Source organism: Lissotriton helveticus, chromosome 11, assembly GCF_964261635.1.
Source record: "Lissotriton helveticus chromosome 11, aLisHel1.1, whole genome shotgun sequence".
Lineage (NCBI taxonomy): Eukaryota > Metazoa > Chordata > Amphibia > Caudata > Salamandridae > Lissotriton > Lissotriton helveticus.
The window spans coordinates 796,363,826-796,383,316 of record NC_136072.1 but is presented as its reverse complement, the minus strand read 5'-3'; the positions used below and the strand labels follow the sequence as shown (position 1 = coordinate 796,383,316).

General features: G+C 43.8%; 1 protein-coding gene across 1 annotated transcript; it reads right to left on the bottom strand.

The window, feature by feature from the left end:
- Positions 1–1,787: 1,787 nt before the first annotated feature.
- On the bottom strand, positions 1,788–18,932 carry PGAM2 (phosphoglycerate mutase 2). The gene is made up of 3 exons (XM_078666782.1): positions 18,268–18,932; positions 16,949–17,129; positions 1,788–2,389 (listed from the first exon to the last, which is right to left on the bottom strand). Exons 1-3 carry the CDS (start codon positions 18,676–18,678, stop codon positions 2,220–2,222), a joined length of 762 nt encoding a protein of 253 aa, XP_078522908.1. The 5' UTR covers positions 18,679–18,932; the 3' UTR covers positions 1,788–2,219.
- Between the last annotated feature and the right edge of the window lie 559 nt (positions 18,933–19,491).

The window sequence follows — 19,491 nt, the reverse complement described above, 5'->3', positions numbered from 1 at the left end:
GCAACACTGATTTTGGAAGAGATGTTATGTATGTAAAGATATGAATTTTCACAATGAAAATGAAGAGCCAATGAAATTAAAATTGTATTTATATTTTCAAGTAATTCATTTTATTGTTTTTTAATTCAAAAAGTGTTATTATGTTTGTTTTTTTCTGGACTCTCCGCTGCTTTGTAACATTTATTGTTATAGTGGCTCTGGGTGTTTTTTTCTAGGGTTTTAAAAACCCGCTGGGTTGAGTCCAGCCAGGCTTTTATTACCCAAAACCCCTTGGCTTTTGTATTTTATTTTTTATTTGGAAGTCCTTACTGATCAAGAGTTACATGTAATCCAGCAAATTCAGGTGAGGTCCTCGTTCATTTTGCAGCTTAATGTTCTAAAGAAAATCTTGTCCTTCATCTCCCTCACCTTATGAATAGGTCTTGCTACTCGATTTGTGTATCAAGGCTCATTTCGACTGCTGCAATGCAATCTTCCTTGGTTTACCTGATGTTGCCATATCTAAACTCCAATGTCTCGAAAATCTGTGTGCAGTCTATGCATTTATGATCATGCTCCAGCAGCCTCTTGCTCACTGCACTGCGTTGTAAAGACTTGCCCAGCCGAATAAATAAATAAATAAAAATGCATTTATTAGCTTCCTGCCCCCGAATTTGATATTGCCTTGTTGGCTGAGGCTTGGCTCTTCGATACTTTTGCATGCCATCCTCTGGAGGCGATCCACAGTGAACTTGAGGAGCACATTATTTGTCAAAGAACCAGAAATGGAAGATATATGCATATATAACCAAGGAACATATATTTGGAGTAAAGTTTAATAACCTATACTTGTGTAAATATATTCATCTGCACAATATTTTGGTAGTTGAAATTTAGCTGCGATATTTTTGTAGGGCAATATATCGTCCACGATATTCTGGTACTCTGTCCAATCAAATCCAGCCCCTCCCCAATCACAATCCAGTCATCGTGTCCATCATGTGTTGGTCCTCATCTTTGTACAACGTTTTCCACACCAGTGCAGCTTGTATATATTTATCAAGGCTCTGCGGTGAATGCATGCTAAACTTGTAATATTAAAATTAAATAGCCTTTTTTTTATTGTAAAGCTCATACAATACCATATTGGAGTTGTAGTGATGTAATAAACTATTCAACCTTCGTCGTTCTTTAATGGCAGTAAAAGTTTGTAATTCAGTGTGCCACATAATGTATTCTCTATTGCATTTTAATACTCTATATGCACAGAAAGTAGTGGTTTCAAAACCAATAAGTCACAGGAATTTTGTCCCACCCATAAACTACTTCCATAATTGAGAGGAACTGCCTAATTCCATAATTAATGGAAACTGCATAAGTCCTGTGAAAGTCGGATTTCAACAAGTAGTGATTTTTTTACATGCAATGTAAATCAATAAATACATTGAAACCTCTATTATCCTTTACCAAAGGCATGTTAAGGATCTATTGATCTTTACAAATTACTCATCTTTCATCCATGTGGTTTATTGTCATACCCCCTGAAGAGACTAGAATAATTCATAGAAACTTAAAAGGTGCAATCTGTTACTGAACTTCTACATCTTTACTAAATATGTCCTGTTCCACTAGTCCCCACCCTCTACTATAGTGTGTGTAGATCATCATGCCTCTAATATCTCTTCTCAGGTGATTTAAAAGGTGTGTTTAGTTGCAGGAGGCAGCCATTTTGACCTAGCTAATTCACTCACTGTACCTTCCTTTGTTCTTCTTGCAGCCCCTAAAAACCATAAAGTGAACCAGACAAGTTTTTTTATGTGGTGTCTTGGGTATTTTATTAGGAAGTATAACATCATCGCGGATGGCTAGATTGCATCTCTTTCTTTGTTTACAAAATTGATAATGTTACCTCTTTGGAAAAACTCAAATACAGATGAACTGGAGGTAGACCAGCCCAAGGAGAAAGTAAGAGCTTTCCAAAAAGACCATTGCCTCTCAAAAGTTATTAAGAACTGGGACAAAATCAATCACTTGTAGGTTTTCTAACTACCTATGACAGACCCTATCCCAATCTTTCCCGCCTTTCGGAGCCACTGATTTGTTGAGAAATCTCAATTGACCAGTCCATATCTGGAAATAAAAAGTGTGACATCTGGAAGCCCAGTCCATTTTGGGTGCTGAAGATGAGTGGCAAACTAGCTCCAATGGTAGGGTGAAGCTGTGGCAGATAGTGATGGCCCCTACTTCTTAACCTTGCCTTGAGCAGCTACAGCCTCCATGGCCTTACGCACGGTCTCCTCATCGCCGAGGAACTGCATGGGTTTGATTGGCTTCAAGTTATCATCAAGCTCATATACGATTGGGATGCCCGTCGGCAGGTTCAGCTCCATGATGGCAGCGTCTGACATTCCTAGAGAGCATATGGGAGAACAAATTAAAAAAAAATCTTTAGTGGTGTGCAGGTTCAGTAGATATTCCCACATATGAGATCAAGAATTAAAGTACATAGCACAGAAGTGCATCTGGGTCACCAGGCACATTGTGCATTCTCACTCTACTCTGGAAATTAACTTAAAAAAACTTTGTCTCATTATAACAATGTCTTCAACAAAGATTAGAGCGAACTTACATCAGGACTGAACCTGGGTCAGTAAACTATTTACAAAAACGGTGGTTCATCTAGGAATGGGATGAATGTATACATTTCCAAATTAACCTGGTAGTTGCTAAGTGGATAACAATAACACTTTAGTGAGAAAAAAACATATTGTATTAATTTTGTCTTAGAAACATTTAAATAAGTAATTTAAAAAATGATCCAGCTCTCAAGTATAGTGTCAGAATATAAGCAAGTCTTGGCAAAGTCAGTAGGTCGCACAAGTGATACCTATTGGCTTTGCCAGTGCTTTTCTGGGTTAGCTAGCCCTTTTGAAAGCACATGAATGCACAGTGGTCTTCTTTAAATGGGCTTGGCAAACCCATGTCTAGGTGCCTGTTGTATATGTAGGCGCATTCAAGAGCAGCCATCTTGAAATGGGTACACATTTTAAGATGGATGCCTGCCGATAGTGCAGCAGGTGCCAAAAAGTTAATAAAAAATGTATCATAAGGTTGGAGAGGGAAGGGGGTCCTTAGTGAGAGGTGGAAGGAGATCAATGGGGAGCAAGGATTGGTGGAGGGATGTTAAAAACAAAAACTGAGTGGGAAGGGGAAGGGTAGGGGAAGCAGAGGGAAGGGGGTTAACACAGAGATTGAACTGGGAGTAGTAAAGGGGAAAGCAGCACATGAGCAGGAAAACAAATACACTCCCTTGGGGTGCTTAATGATTTTTTTTTTAAAGGAGTTCCATGAATGCAAACAGTGGAAGGATACAAATCAGCCAATAAGAACACTGTGAGACCAAAATGCTCCTGGGCAGGACAAACAAAAATAGTGATACCAGCATTGAATCAAGAGTCGATAACTGAGAAGGACAATAAAGCCATCTAATCATAAGCAAGGCCCTTATTCAAAGCATTTCTATGTATATTGCAAATAGAAGACAAGGCCAGCAAACAGCTAACGCTGTTTGTAATCAAGATCTGAAAATGTATCAGCATCTATGCAGACCCAGTGCCACATCTTTTCCGAGTATTGGCAGTTCTTCTGTGACTGACAATGCTAGGTCCCGCCACGGGAAGCACTGCACTCCTGGTAGGCTTGTAACCAGCCTTCAAACACATTTAAAAATCTTGAAAGAATTGAATAGGTGAAAACCCTTTGGACTGATATGCATGTTGATACCCTTACAAGATCACACATCATATCAACAGTTTTGCCCTTTAATTTTTAACAGTCCTCATGCTAGCCTTTGAATTAACAGGCTACAGGGGTCAAAATGTAGACCAACTTAGAGTGGGACAAAGAGCTCTGTGGGGTTGGTGGGAACAGACAGAACTATTAAGAAATAGCTTTTCCTCTGACGTGAATTGTGTGTCATCACTGTTGCTATAAGTTTTTATGCGTTTGCTATATTCTGTCACTGCATGCCCATGAGCACAGGTAAACTGTTTCTGCATACCAAGGCCATTGTTTTTTTGCCTACCCATGCAACACATGGCAGACCCTGATAGGGGAAAATCAATGGCTCAACATAGGGTGGGGCTATGACCACTTAGCCTTGCAGCCCTGTGCCTGATGAGTTGTCAGGTTATGTTATTTACATTTGTATAGTGCACAATTACCCTGAGGTGTCTTGGCACTGATTACTCTAGATCATGACCTGGTCACCCTTCATTTCTGAAAAGCCAGGTTTTGAGTTCTTTTCTGAATTATAACAAGGTGGGGATATACCTAATATGGGGAGTAATGGGCTGTTCCTGAGTTTGGTTGTTCCAGTGACAAAGCTCCTTCCACTACACTTAGCCTTCCTAACTCTGGGAGTCGCAAGAATTTTAGGTCCGATTGAACGCAGAGGTCTGCTAGGAGTGTACCGTTGGATGATGTGTCTCAGGGTTTTTAATTTTATGCGACTTCTCACTGGAAGCCAGGGGAGCTTCCTGATTTCAGAGGAGCTTGGTTGGAATTTAGGCAGTCCTACTATCATTCTAGCAGCAACGTTTTGTACCATCTGGTGTCTACTAGGATTTGGGGTAGGAAGGGGACCTAGCTCAGCTGGCCACCAGAAGGGATACCAGGCTGATGAGAGGTCACCGAAGATAACCATCTAGGTTTTCCCTGACTTAAGTTTCAGACAGAGACTGTTCATCCATGAACTGATTGCTCTCATACCCTCCAGGAACTGAGTGGAAACTGTAGGATTGTTGTTGAAGGCTGAAACATCTAATTGTGTATTGTCAGGGTAAGAGGTAAGTGAGCAGTCAAGGCTTTTAATAAGGGTAGCCAATTCAGAGACATAGATGCTTAAAAAGTGTGGTACTGAGCGAGGCTCCATGAGGGACCCCGCAAGGAAGAGAAAAAGTGGATGACTAATAGGGACCCAAGACCACTGATTGAAGTCTATTAGAGAAAAAGGAGGTCAGAAGGGACAGGGCTTTGTCTTTGACACCAAGTTCAGTCAGCCCATTGATCAAGGTTTTATGACCCACCGTATCAAAGGCTACTGAAAGCTCAAAGAGGAAAAGCGCGGCAGAGCCGCCTGTGTCTAATGCAGCTCCCATCTCCTCTGTGGCCTTAATTAGGGCAGTTTTTGTGATGCGCTCGGGTCGGAAACCGAACTGGGTCGGGTCCAGGAGATTATTTGCATGAATGAACTGAGAAAGTTGCATGTTGAGTATCTTCTCCACAATTTTTGCCATGAGGGGAAGGCAGGAAATGGGGCGATAAATGTTAGGGTCTGCTGGGTTCAGACTAGGAGGTCTATTAGGATGTAGGGCGGATCGCCACCACCCACATGGCGATGGCGAACCGCCCTACATCATACCCCGCCTGCCACCCATTCCCCCCCCCCCCCGGCCATATTTGTATGGCGGGGGGACCCCGGCGGACGGCAAGACCATCTGCTGGTTTTCCGCCGCTCGACCAGCCGACCGGGCGGAAAAGGGGCTAGATATGGTGGCGGTGTCTGCTAGACACCGCCATCCATTTTAGAATGGGCAGCGGTGCATGGCTTTCCATGGCGGAGACCCCACCATTGGAAAGCCATGCGGAATCTGCTTTTGGGGGCCCATTGCGGGCCCCCAGTGTATTAGGGGTGGGGGATGCACAAGGGGGGTACCTATGGTACCCTCCTACATTGTCATGGACAAGGTGGCAGGTACAGCACAGTGCCTGTCACTTTGTGCATGACAATGCACTGTGTGCATTCCCAGCATTGAGGCAGGTGGTGCTGTGAGCACCGCCCGCCACAATGCTGGGAATAGAGTATGCCACCGCAACGGTGGCGGTGGCATCCTAATCGTCGGTGCGGGACTGCCGCACCACTGGTGGCCGGTCCCAGAACCGCTAGGGTGGCGGGCAGATGAAAGTCCGCCCGCCATCCTATTAGGCCCCTCGGTTTTTTAATTAATGGGAGAATATAGGCTTTTTTCCAGCGGAGAGAAAGACTCCTGTAGAGAACATGATTTTAAAGATAGCTGAAAGATCAGTTGCTATCACCTTATGAGCCAACTGGAGTATGCTAGGACGGCATGGATCATGTGGAAAGCTGCATTTTGAGCTGTTGATTATATTGGCTACTTAGTATGTATGGGGAGGTGGGTACGAATTCAGTGGAGGTGGTGTGAGAGGGTTTTGACTGGATGGTTTAGTCCTTATCTTCTAGCTTAGAGGAGTTGTCGAAATTCTGGAATATTTGGTCGACTTTGTCCCTGAAGCTGTGAGCAAGTGTGTCAAAGAACTGTTGGCTGTAAGCTGCAGTGTTATTACTAGATAAGGAGGTGAGCTTGTTTACAACCTGACTTTGCTCTTTAGCAGGGTTTGCAGCTGAATTGATTTGTTACAATTCTTGGTGGTAACAGTTAGTATGAGCGCTCAGCACAGTTAAGGTACAAGTAAAGTTCTTGAATCAAAAGTAGATGTGGTGCTCAAGGAATGAGGGGGATGGTTACCACAGCCCCAAAGATCAACCACAAGGGTACAAACTGTAAGTTGTCCATCCGAGCACTCGTTCAATATCACAAAAGTCCTTTCTGGTTTTCACCAATCCATTTCATATCCAATGTCTTCAGTTGTATTCCAATCATACATCCAAAATATGAAACGATGCAGCCAACACGTGTTTCGTCTGGTCAGTAAGACCATTGACTTCCTCAGGGCTGCAACCCAAAATATCCACAATAAGTAACATCTCCTATATACATTATTTACAATTTTGACCAAATTATATCCTACTCTCCGATAGGTTTTCTAGAGAGAGAAAGGGATACATCCACAGACCGTAAAACTACATAGTAAGTGTTGAAAAAGAGGACATGTAAGCCAAAATCGTGCTTTCATCAATAATGTCTTATATTAAGACATGAAGTAAAATTAAAATGAACAACTATCGTTCTACATGAACACAAAGGGTTTTTTTGTTAAGGGTTCCCGGTGATGCCACAGATGCTAGGTCCACGCCCAATGAGACTAAATGCTATCAATGCAATAAGTAATCACTCTAACTCCACATAATAATTAGTTTCCGTACCCTATCATTAAAAACATCAGTCCTCCCGCAACCAGTTATCAATGTTCTGAAGACCCTCACCTTCAAACGTTAGTGTCCAGCACCGAATTCCATAGTATATGTGAATATCTATTCACATAGCATCCTGCAATTGTTTCAAAAATATATGTGTATATCAAATATCTAATACCACAGTTGTATATTGTATGCAGTGTTAATTATATCTACATTAGTCACTATTAGAACACATTATGTTCTAATAATGCAGTTCTTACCTCCTAATCTTGTTTTGTTTCAATGTCTTCGTATTCCAATCCTATCTCTAGCAGCCACACGTGTACGTGTCTGTAAATAAGATGCATAGTGATAAGATATCTAATCTTATTATCTTTGATAACGTAAGGATTGCTCCTGTCTCCTGCTTACCGTTTAGTTTAGTCTTCTCGCGTGTAGATTGGCGTTCTGCGCCAGCGCCATCTTGTAATGGTTTTTTATACCACGTTACAAGTCACGTCCTATTTCACTGTCCACACCTATAGTTTTGGTAATTCATTATTTCTGTTTATCTATACTGAAAAAGACATCTCTAGTAGTACGTACAATTAAAATTAATCACAGTAACCAGACCGCATTATTAGTCAAGTAATTAGTAAATCTACTTCGCATACGAAATTCCAAATTCTAAAATCTCATATCGTCTAAATATTTTATTCTGTATTATGGTATGCCACGAATATTAATTGTACCATATTATCATGATATTATGTGTGTATTCAGTTAAACAACCTATATTCGGCTATGTCAGTGTGTCACAAACGCGCGCCATCTTGGGTCAGGCAAGGTGTATCTCCTACAATGCTAGTTCTTGTTATTAACAAATTTATCTAGTGTTATACTCATTGAGGGTCTTCATACAGTTCTAGTATTTCACTAACTATCGATCCATTCATAGCTTCCCAGTCCTCACATTAGTAACACAGCTTCAGTACTCATTGCTTGTATGGCCCAGGTATCCGCAGTATCCTCAGCCACCCATCACAGACAGTTATTGAGCAGACAGTTTACAAAACGAGGAAAAAGAGTTGGAGAAATAAAGCAGAGTGGCGATAGGTAGAAATTATATACAGTATGTGTCTAAGAGTAATCACAAATATTCATCATATAAATAATATTCATCATCAAATTTTCTCAGCGTATAATAAATCTCCATAAGTAATCAGATACACATTGTATCTAAACCCGAGCTGTTATTGTCTTGAGACAAGATAATTAAAGTATCGCTCCATCATTTAGTCAATGACTAAGATGGTTGCGGTAAGCATATGAGTGGGGACCATGGTACTGATATGTCCATGTTACCAAAAAATGGTAACCAGTTGTTGGTTCTGCCCTATCTGACATATACACATACCTACTGTCCTAAATAAAACTCAAATTCGTGATCAACATTGAGCCCACATTCTACGGCTTTCAATTTAATCAGCCATAAAACCTCCCTTCTTCTCAATGTTAAAAGTCTATTCCCCCCACGGGGATCGGGCTTAATGTGATCAATTCCATGATAGGAAAAAATATGTTGCTCCTGATTGTCATAATTCTGAACTATGTGAGATGCAATCGGATAACGTGTGTCACCGTTTTTCAGGGCTCTGAAGTGCTCAGCCATTCGATCTCTCAGCCTCCTGATCGTACTCCCCACATATATCTTACCGCACGTACAAGTAATAACATATACCACAAATGTAGTATCACAATTGATAAACATTCCAATCGTGAAATCACCTGAGTCATTGTAGTTAAACTTTTGAACCTTCTTCTTAGCCCATCTGCATGAAACACATCTCCCACATTTGTAAAAACCTTTAAAACTGTTTAGCCAATCAGTTTTGGTCAATTTGTCAGGGTAACTAGGACTTAACATATTCCTCAAAGTGTTTCCCCTCTTGAAGGTCAGACTTGGTCTGTCATAGATATATGGTCTCAAGTCCTGATCCATAAAGAGAAGATGCCAATGTCTGTTGAGAATAGAAAAGAGTCTAGAGCTGCCCAGACCATAATTGGTTATTAGTCTGACCTTCTGATCCTTTGCTCTTGATTCTCTAGTTTGTCTAGTTAGAGTAGATTTCCTTTTGACTTTCTTTGCTCTGGATACTGCAGTCTTAATTACATCCTGTCTATATCCACGATTCAGAAATCTATCCGTCATATCTGCTAAGTTGCTGTCAAAATCAAGATCAAGAGCGCAGTTACGTCGAGCCCTGATCAGTTCACCATAAGGTATGGCATTCTTCTGACTGCTGGGGTGGCAACTCTCAGCATGCAGAATCGCATTACAGCTGGTTGGCTTCCTGTACATCCTACTCTTAATCTTGTCTCCTTCTATAAACAGCTCCACATCCAGAAAAGTAATACACTGACTGTCATAGACCGTTGTGAATCTAAGATTATATACATTGTCATTCAAATAATCAAAGAAACCCTTCAGTCTCTCCACTGTACCTGTCCAAATCAACAGGCAGTCGTCTATAAATCGACCCCAATAGTGGATATGTTGTATCCACTCACTCCCTTCTTGGCCCCAGATTCGCTCCGCCTCGAACCAACCCATGAATAGGTTGGCGAAAGACGGAGCAAATCGTGAACCCATTGCTGTGCCAAGACGCTGCCTGAACCAATGTCCCTTCAAGAGGGGAAACACTTTGAGGAATATGTTAAGTCCTAGTTACCCTGACAAATTGACCAAAACTGATTGGCTAAACAGTTTTAAAGGTTTTTACAAATGTGGGAGATGTGTTTCATGCAGATGGGCTAAGAAGAAGGTTCAAAAGTTTAACTACAATGACTCAGGTGATTTCACGATTGGAATGTTTATCAATTGTGATACTACATTTGTGGTATATGTTATTACTTGTACGTGCGGTAAGATATATGTGGGGAGTACGATCAGGAGGCTGAGAGATCGAATGGCTGAGCACTTCAGAGCCCTGAAAAACGGTGACACACGTTATCCGATTGCATCTCACATAGTTCAGAATTATGACAATCAGGAGCAACATATTTTTTCCTATCATGGAATTGATCACATTAAGCCCGATCCCCGTGGGGGGAATAGACTTTTAACATTGAGAAGAAGGGAGGTTTTATGGCTGATTAAATTGAAAGCCGTAGAATGTGGGCTCAATGTTGATCACGAATTTGAGTTTTATTTAGGACAGTAGGTATGTGTATATGTCAGATAGGGCAGAACCAACAACTGGTTACCATTTTTTGGTAACATGGACATATCAGTACCATGGTCCCCACTCATATGCTTACCGCAACCATCTTAGTCATTGACTAAATGATGGAGCGATACTTTAATTATCTTGTCTCAAGACAATAACAGCTCGGGTTTAGATACAATGTGTATCTGATTACTTATGGAGATTTATTATACGCTGAGAAAATTTGATGATGAATATTATTTATATGATGAATATTTATGATTACTCTTAGACACATACTGTATATAATTTCTACCTATCGCCACTCTGCTTTATTTCTCCGACTCTTTTTCCTCGTTTTGTAAACTGTCTGCTCAATAACTGTCTGTGATGGGTGGCTGAGGATACTGCGGATACCTGGGCCATACAAGCAATGAGTACTGAAGCTGTGTTACTAATGTGAGGACTGGGAAGCTATGAATGGATCGATAGTTAGTGAAATACTAGAACTGTATGAAGACCCTCAATGAGTATAACACTAGATAAATTTGTTAATAACAAGAACTAGCATTGTAGGAGATACACCTTGCCTGACCCAAGATGGCGCGCGTTTGTGACACACTGACATAGCCGAATATAGGTTGTTTAACTGAATACACACATAATATCATGATAATATGGTACAATTAATATTCGTGGCATACCATAATACAGAATAAAATATTTAGACGATATGAGATTTTAGAATTTGGAATTTCGTATGCGAAGTAGATTTACTAATTACTTGACTAATAATGCGGTCTGGTTACTGTGATTAATTTTAATTGTACGTACTACTAGAGATGTCTTTTTCAGTATAGATAAACAGAAATAATGAATTACCAAAACTATAGGTGTGGACAGTGAAATAGGACGTGACTTGTAACGTGGTATAAAAAACCATTACAAGATGGCGCTGGCGCAGAACGCCAATCTACACGCGAGAAGACTAAACTAAACGGTAAGCAGGAGACAGGAGCAATCCTTACGTTATCAAAGATAATAAGATTAGATATCTTATCACTATGCATCTTATTTACAGACACGTACACGTGTGGCTGCTAGAGATAGGATTGGAATACGAAGACATTGAAACAAAACAAGATTAGGAGGTAAGAACTGCATTATTAGAACATAATGTGTTCTAATAGTGACTAATGTAGATATAATTAACACTGCATACAATATACAACTGTGGTATTAGATATTTGATATACACATATATTTTTGAAACAATTGCAGGATGCTATGTGAATAGATATTCACATATACTATGGAATTCGGTGCTGGACACTAACGTTTGAAGGTGAGGGTCTTCAGAACATTGATAACTGGTTGCGGGAGGACTGATGTTTTTAATGATAGGGTACGGAAACTAATTATTATGTGGAGTTAGAGTGATTACTTATTGCATTGATAGCATTTAGTCTCATTGGGCGTGGACCTAGCATCTGTGGCATCACCGGGAACCCTTAACAAAAAAACCCTTTGTGTTCATGTAGAACGATAGTTGTTCATTTTAATTTTACTTCATGTCTTAATATAAGACATTATTGATGAAAGCACGATTTTGGCTTACATGTCCTCTTTTTCAACACTTACTATGTAGTTTTACGGTCTGTGGATGTATCCCTTTCTCTCTCTAGAAAACCTATTGGAGAGTAGGATATAATTTGGTCAAAATTGTAAATAATGTATATAGGAGATGTTACTTATTGTGGATATTTTGGGTTGCAGCCCTGAGGAAGTCAATGGTCTTACTGACCAGACGAAACACGTGTTGGCTGCATCGTTTCATATTTTGGATGTATGATTGGAATACAACTGAAGACATTGGATATTAAATGGATTGGTGAAAACCAGAAAGGACTTTTGTGATATTGAACGAGTGCTCGGATGGACAACTTACTGAATTGATTTGTTGTTTGTAATAAGGAGATTTTTATACTTAGTCAATGCAAATTTGCAGGGGTGCTTCTCATGCTCATCATAGTGCGTGCGCCATCGTCTTTCCTGTCATCCTGCTGGCTTGTTTTTCCAGCCTGAGTTCTTCAGAGAGCCAGGACGCGGAGGTTACACGTCTAGTTCTGCAAGAGATTTTGGGTGACACAAGCTTAAAGGTGGAATTAAGACAGTCCATTGAATAAACGGATGCTAACAAGGCAGCGGACATGAGGGTGGGTTGACACTGGAGCAGATGTTGCATTATAGTTAGGGTTCTCGGTTTTACGGTATTTATTTCTTAGACATTTCCGTCTGTATTTATCCATATTTATTTTGTATCAACTTTATCTGTATGTATCCATATTTATTATGGGTTTTGCGAGAAAAGTAAAGCTGAAAACTGATATGTTGCCACATTTATTTAACCAATAAATATGCAGTAATGTTTGAATGCCTGCCAGGTTTCAGTGATAAGAACACCTGCAGAAGATAAATCAAGGCACTTATATGAAAATATGAGTATCAGCCTTGTGCATATCTACTGCTGTTTAAGCCTCTTTACTAAAATTCCTTTCTATTTTAAACACCTTATCTATCAATCCACACAGTTATTGGCCTGGCAGTCATGGCAAAGTGTATTAAGTATCAGTCAAAAGCCACCCAATTTCGTTTTTATCCACATTTAAAAATAAATACAGAAAAGAAAAGAAATGGTTTTTTGTCTGCATTTATCTGTAAAAATCAGTAAAAACGGAAAACAGGGAGCCTTAATTATAGTGTATTTATCTATTTTACTCTTGGCCCTATGGCAGGAGAGAGCACCTGATTTTGAGGGCAAGAGGAGGTTGTAAGGGATATTAAATCCCAACGTAATGACCTGATGGTCAAAGGTTTCTGATGGTGGAGTCAGCTCCATGCAATCTCTTTAAAATCTGTTGAATTAATAAAATCCCCTTTATTGGATTCTCTAACAATTATTTATTGTCCTTAATTGAGCATGCATTGGAGGCCACGTCATGACCTAACCGGAGAATTAAATGTAAGGATACCTAAATGTTGGTGTTCAGGGATCCTCAGATACACACAACATCCCTGTCATGATGGTCTCCCCAAATACTGTTTCAAAGGGCAATAGAAAAAAAAATTGGTTCCTCTTTTCCACCAATTAGATAATTTATCAGAACTTTTTTTTCTTTAAATTGTTTATAATTATAACTCCACTTCAGTTAATTACTTTTCCTTTTTCTCCAGCAAGATTGACATGTCTTCTGCTTCTATTTTACAAGACATCTTAACTCCGTGTTATCACAGATCAATGCTTTCCGGAACTTGTCATGGCTGCTCCTCGAAGATCACATATTTCGGGCCTGATTACGATCTTGGCGGATGGAATACTATGTCACAAAACTGACGGATATTCCGTCCGCCATATTACAAGTTTCATTGACTATAATGGAATTGTAATTTGATGGACGGGATATCTGTCATGTTTGTGACAGAGTGACCCTGTTCGCCAGGATCGTAATCAGGCCCTTGTTGGTGCTGTTTGCTGCCAAACTATCGAACTCACCTTTCATTTACTTCATATCCCTGTTATTGACCACAGCATTGATATCAAGATATACCAGTTGTTCCTTCTCCGTCTGATTTACGTACAGGCTGTTCAGCTTCTGCTGTTAGTCTGATTTTTGTGGCTTCAATTCCAACCAAATGTAAAATGTGTGATGTCTCCTCTTTATTGAAAGCAAAGCTTTCACACCCTTTATCTGCTAGTTTCTTCTGTATGTAAAACATGCTAATTTTTTTAAATTAATGCTGCAATTGGGTATTTTGTGACCAGTTCGGTAATCAGTGGAATGAACAAAAAGCCCTTATTGCACTCTCTATTTAACTTTTGTTTTGGTTCCTAGATCAAGCTCCCTTCACCTTGGAGGCCACTCCAAGGCCGAACCGGTGGATAAAACGGCCGAAGACAAAAATCCTGGTGCTCAGGGATGCTCCCAAGCACACGAAACTCTTGGAATCTGTGCTTTACAGAAACTTATGAAGGGAAAGATTATGTTTAGCATTTTGTAATTCCGTTTTAATGTGTTGTATGGGGGCACTAGGCGAGTATACAGGTATGATAGGTATGATGCTGCTAAGCCGCACGCCCGCTTTACAGCCGGGGCAGGGGCCAGTTACCTCCTCACATGGACGCTGACCTTTACAGGAGAGACCCTTGGCAGGCGCCGGTGCTGGAGGTCTGCACACCGGGAGGGGCTGTACGTGCGCTTACGCATGCCATGTCGTCGGTGGGAGTGTAGAGTTCTGTAGTGGGAGGTCTAAAGATATAGCGTATTTATAGGGACGGGATGCTGACTGAAACATGAGGAGACCTAAGAAAAGCAACCTGACCTTCAGGAGCCTGCTAGGGTGCGTGGTGAGGGGGCACAGTGGGTGAAGGGCACGGCGTGCCTTCAGGAGGTCAGGGAGCCTAGGCGGCAGAGCAGCCGGTGCGCGTAGGGTGGGTGAAGGGGCGCGCGGGTCGAGCGTGCGTGGCGTCACCGGAGGAGGAGGGACATTGGTATATGGTGACGACATGAATGAGGAAGGTCACATTAATATGGCCGGGGTAAGAGAGAGGACGTGGGAGAAGGGGGAAGGTCAGTACGGTGGTGCAAACACACAGGGCGAAGAGGGTGGAGACCAAAGTATGTATGCCCCGAGGGAGCAGATTCTGTGCAGCGCAGGTCAGCGAAGAGGTAAGAGAGACAGGACTATCTGGGGCATATTTACAAGAAAATGACGCAACGCGGCACTGCAAGCCATCTTGCTGTTCCGAGCTGCGTCATTAGGAAAGTGAAGCGATGCGTGGTATTTACAGCAAGATGAAGCATCCCTGTGCTTTCCTATGCGCTCGTGGCTGCCTAGATCCAACGCAGGCAGCGTTGCACCATGTGCAAGGGTGCCTGTTTTGCAGGCACGATTGATGTTGTGCAGCAAGGAATGCCTCCCTGCACAAAAACAATCATTGATGCTGTTTTCTTGCTATGTGTGCTGCACAATGCAGCACACACAGAAAGAGCAAATAAATGTATTTTTCCTCATTATGTCACTTTAACACCTTCCCTGGGGCGGCGTTAGAATCTGACGTATCCCCAGGTTTACGAAACCGTGTAAATCTGGCAATGCGCCAGACTCCATGGGTGTTGCGTGGGAACACCCACAGCAACACCCATGGAACGTCCCTTCACACAGAGTAGTGTGTGAAAGCGGGTCAAATTTACAGGGCCATGAAGAGGAATGCAGGGTGGCTTTGCGTATCCTTGTAAATATGGTTCAGTGTTGTGCGCCACCGGAGTGTCAAAAAAGGGACGCTCTGGTGGCACAGGTGCTTTGTAAATATGCCCCTCTGTGCGCAAAGAGGGCATCAAAGAGGATGGATAAACCACTGAGGATGAAGAGAGGAGCCTGGACAAGGGGGAGGGGGACAGAAAGGTACGTTCAATGAGGGTGTCAAAGAGGGTAGAAGGACAAAATTGTGGGTGCAGAGAGATGACCTTGAAGAGGTTAGGGAAATGAAACTGTGCAAAGATATGTTGGAAAAGGAGTGAGTGGGTAACTCACACCTGACATTGGACAGACTGAGGTCTCTCGAGCAGACAAGTTACTCACACCAGCCAGAGGACAGATTGATGCCTCTGGATTTGGTGAATTATCCACACATTGCATGGGACACTTTGCTATTTCTGGAGTGGTTGCGTCACTCACACATTGCATGGGATAGCTTGATGTTTCTGCAGCAGGTAAGCTAAACCAATCATGGAGCATTTTCATATCTTTAATGTGGGGCGGGGTTAATTATACCTGGCATGGGGGCAGTTTGAAGCCTATGCAGTGGATGATTTACTCACACTTGGGTTGTGGAAGCTTGATATTGCTGGATGGATGACTTATGCTTGGCATGGTTCTGACTGATGTCTCTGAGTGGGTGAGTTACACGGGCATAGGGCTGCTTGATGTCTCTGGAGTGGGTAAGTTACACCTGGCATGGGCACCTTGATTTCTTTGGAGTGGATGAGTTACACCAGGCATGGGTCTGTCTGATGTCTCTGGAGTGGATGAGTTACACCAGGCATGGGTCTGTCTGATGTCTCTGGAGTGGATGAGTTACACCAGGCATGGGTCTGTCTGATGTCTCTGGAGTGGATGAGTTACACCAGGCATGGGTCTGTCTGATGTCTCTGGAGTGGATGAGTTACACCAGGCATGGGTCTGTCTGATGTCTCTGGAGTGGATGAGTTACACCAGGCATGGGTCTGTCTGATGTCTCTGGAGTGGATGAGTTACACCAGGCATGGGTCTGTCTGATGTCTCTGGAGTGGATGAGTTACACCAGGCATGGGTCTGCCTGACGTCTCTGGAGTGGGTGAGCTACACCAGGCATGGGGCACCTTGACATCTCCGGAGTTAGCTAGTTACTCCCACCTGCTAATGTGCATCTTGAAGGCTGGAGGTCTAAGAGAGCCACTCGCTCCAGCCCTGGGGCAGAATGGTATCTCGGGAGTGGGTGAGTTACTCGCACACACTTGGCAGGGGAGCAGCTTGGTGTGGGTGACTTGCACCTGCCCTTGGTCACTTTATGTCTCTTTAATACGCCTGGCGTCGCACTGCCAGCCCAGTCCCAGGCACTCACCCTCCAGGTGTTTGACGATCCCCCGCAGGCTGTTTCCGTGCGCGGCGATAAGGACCCTCTTGCCGGCCTTGATCTGGGGGGCGATGACGTCGTTCCAGAAGGGGAGGGCCCGGGCGATGGTGTCCTTCAGGCTCTCACAGAGCGGGAGCTCTCCGGCCTTCAGGTCTGCGTAGCGCCGGTCCTGGCAGGAGAGAGGAAACGGAATGAACCACGAGGGAGTTAGGAACTTCCCAAAACTTACTGTGCGTTGCACGATAGCGTGGTACAGTGACACAAATATAGTAGTTAAAATGGCAGCTCTTTCTGGAACGCAGAGAAAGTTAAGACATGGCAGGCAAATTATATATCATCGCTGAATTGCATCGCATTTAAGGCGTTTGAATCAAATCTGCGGGTTAAATGAATAAATGTGCATTAAAAAAACCTGTGTGTTTCAAATTATTCAATACGTTAAACGTGCTAATATTTTTAGTTTAAAGACGCAGGCGGTAGACACCACAAACAGGGTTATTGTCATATTGTGGCTGCAGTGCATCGACAGAACTGTGTGTGAAGTTGTGCACTACAAGAAAGTTCTAGAATAGCATCGGTACAAAGGGGCAAATGACCGTGCGCCTGCCATTATCAGAGCACCAGAGTGACGTGACTCTACCTTGAGGTGCATTTGCGAAGCGGTGCGTGGGCGCTAGTAATGAATACCACTAGGAGCAACCTCTCAAGAAGGGGGCTCGGTAGCCGCGCGGCCAGCGGGCGCTGGTGTTGGGAGGGCAGAGGAGAGCGTTTTAAGCCTGAGGTGACTCAGCAGAGCTGTGTGTTCTTTCCAGCATTGACGTAGAAAGGGTGCTGGGGACAGGGCTGGTGCGCTTTGTTAGAGATGTATATATGTCCAAATGTCAGAAGAATGGTATGCATGCTGTGGGTCGAGATTGGGGTGCGTTGACAGAGCCGGAATAGCAGGGGGTGTGAAGATCGACCCTGAGGGTCTGTGGTTTGTCTTAGATGGTGCATCGTGAGGTGATGCAAGTCAAGAGTGGCGTGAATTGGCAGACGGTTGTGTGTGAAGACCTACTAAATGTCATAGAGTGGTGCTGCTCAGCATTGAGAGGGCTCCGCGTGTGGGTCCCAATTTTGAATAAAATGAGGAGCTGCCATTTTGAGTGGTGAGTTGGTGAGTTTTGTGTACACCCCAGTGTTTGAAATGAAAAGGGGAAGAACAATTAGAGGTGCATTGGCAGAGCTTGGGCCCCCAGCAAGTCTTGGGTGGAAACAGCAGCACCCCGCCTGCAGCCCCCGAGCCCGCCCCAGGGCCCAAGCCTCACCTTGCTGATGTTCTGGTGGAAGGCGTGGGCCTCGTCCATGGGGGGCGGCGGCACGTCGAAGGAGCGCCTCCAGATCTTGACCTGCTCCTCGCCGTGCTTGGCCGCGGTCTCGGCCTTGTTGAGCCCGATCAGGCCCCCGTAGTGGCGCTCGTTGAGGCGCCAGGTGCGCACCACGGGCAGCCACATCTGGTCGACGGTGTCCAGGATGGTCCAGAGGGTGCGCACGGCGCGCTTCAGCACCGAGGTGTAGCAGATGTCGAACTCCATGCCGGCCTGCCGGACGGCCTCGGCGCCCCGCTTGGCCTCCTCGGCGCCCTTCTCGCTCAGGTCGGCGTCGAACCAGCCGCAGAAGCGGTTCTCCTGGTTCCACGTGCTCTCGCCGTGGCGCACGATCACCAGGCGGTGGGGCATGGCGGCTGCGGGGGTCTCAACAAGCTGGCCTCGAGCTCTAAACACGCACGGTCGCTTCACACACTGTGAGGTGGTTCTGTGAGCAGACGGGCCTGCCTCGAGCCACCAGCACTGGAAACTGTTCTTTAAGCACCGTTGCGAATTAGGAAAGTGTTGCTTGTGAAGTTCAGTTGCTTCCCAATGCCCGCTATGCTGCCCGTCCTCTCACTTCAGTCCCCCCACCATGGAATGCCAGCTGTCACCCCTGTGCCAGAGGACAGGCTTATATATAGCTGGGGAGGCTGTCCCCACCCCGGGGGCTGTCCTGCACGCACACCCACCTTCGGTTTTGTCCTTCATGTGGTCATTCCTTGTGTTTGGTTCTCAGGTAAGCTCACCCCATCCGTGGGCTCCGTGTAACCTTGTTAGTAGGTGTAGCCTACACGTAAGCCTCACCAGGGTTAGAGTTATTTTCAATTACTCCTCTGAGTTTGGCCTTCTCGTGACCACGCACCAGGATTTGTGTGTGGAGAATATCACCGCGGGGTGTGGACTACAAGGAACCCATTGTTATGTGTGGCCTACTATAAACCACAGGTTTCTTTGCCCCTCACAGGACAAACACAGGGGGTTAGTGCTGCATAATGCTTGTCCTATGGTGGCATGTTTACACCCAAGGCTTGTTGTACTCACAAAACCCACCCAGAGGGGTATCGTGCTTATAGACCCCCCCCCCCCAGCACTCAAGCGTTTATCCTACACACAGCTGGCACCCAGAGGTATCACTTACTCACAGCGCCCATTGTGAAGTTCCTTCTACTCACAGCCTGCAAG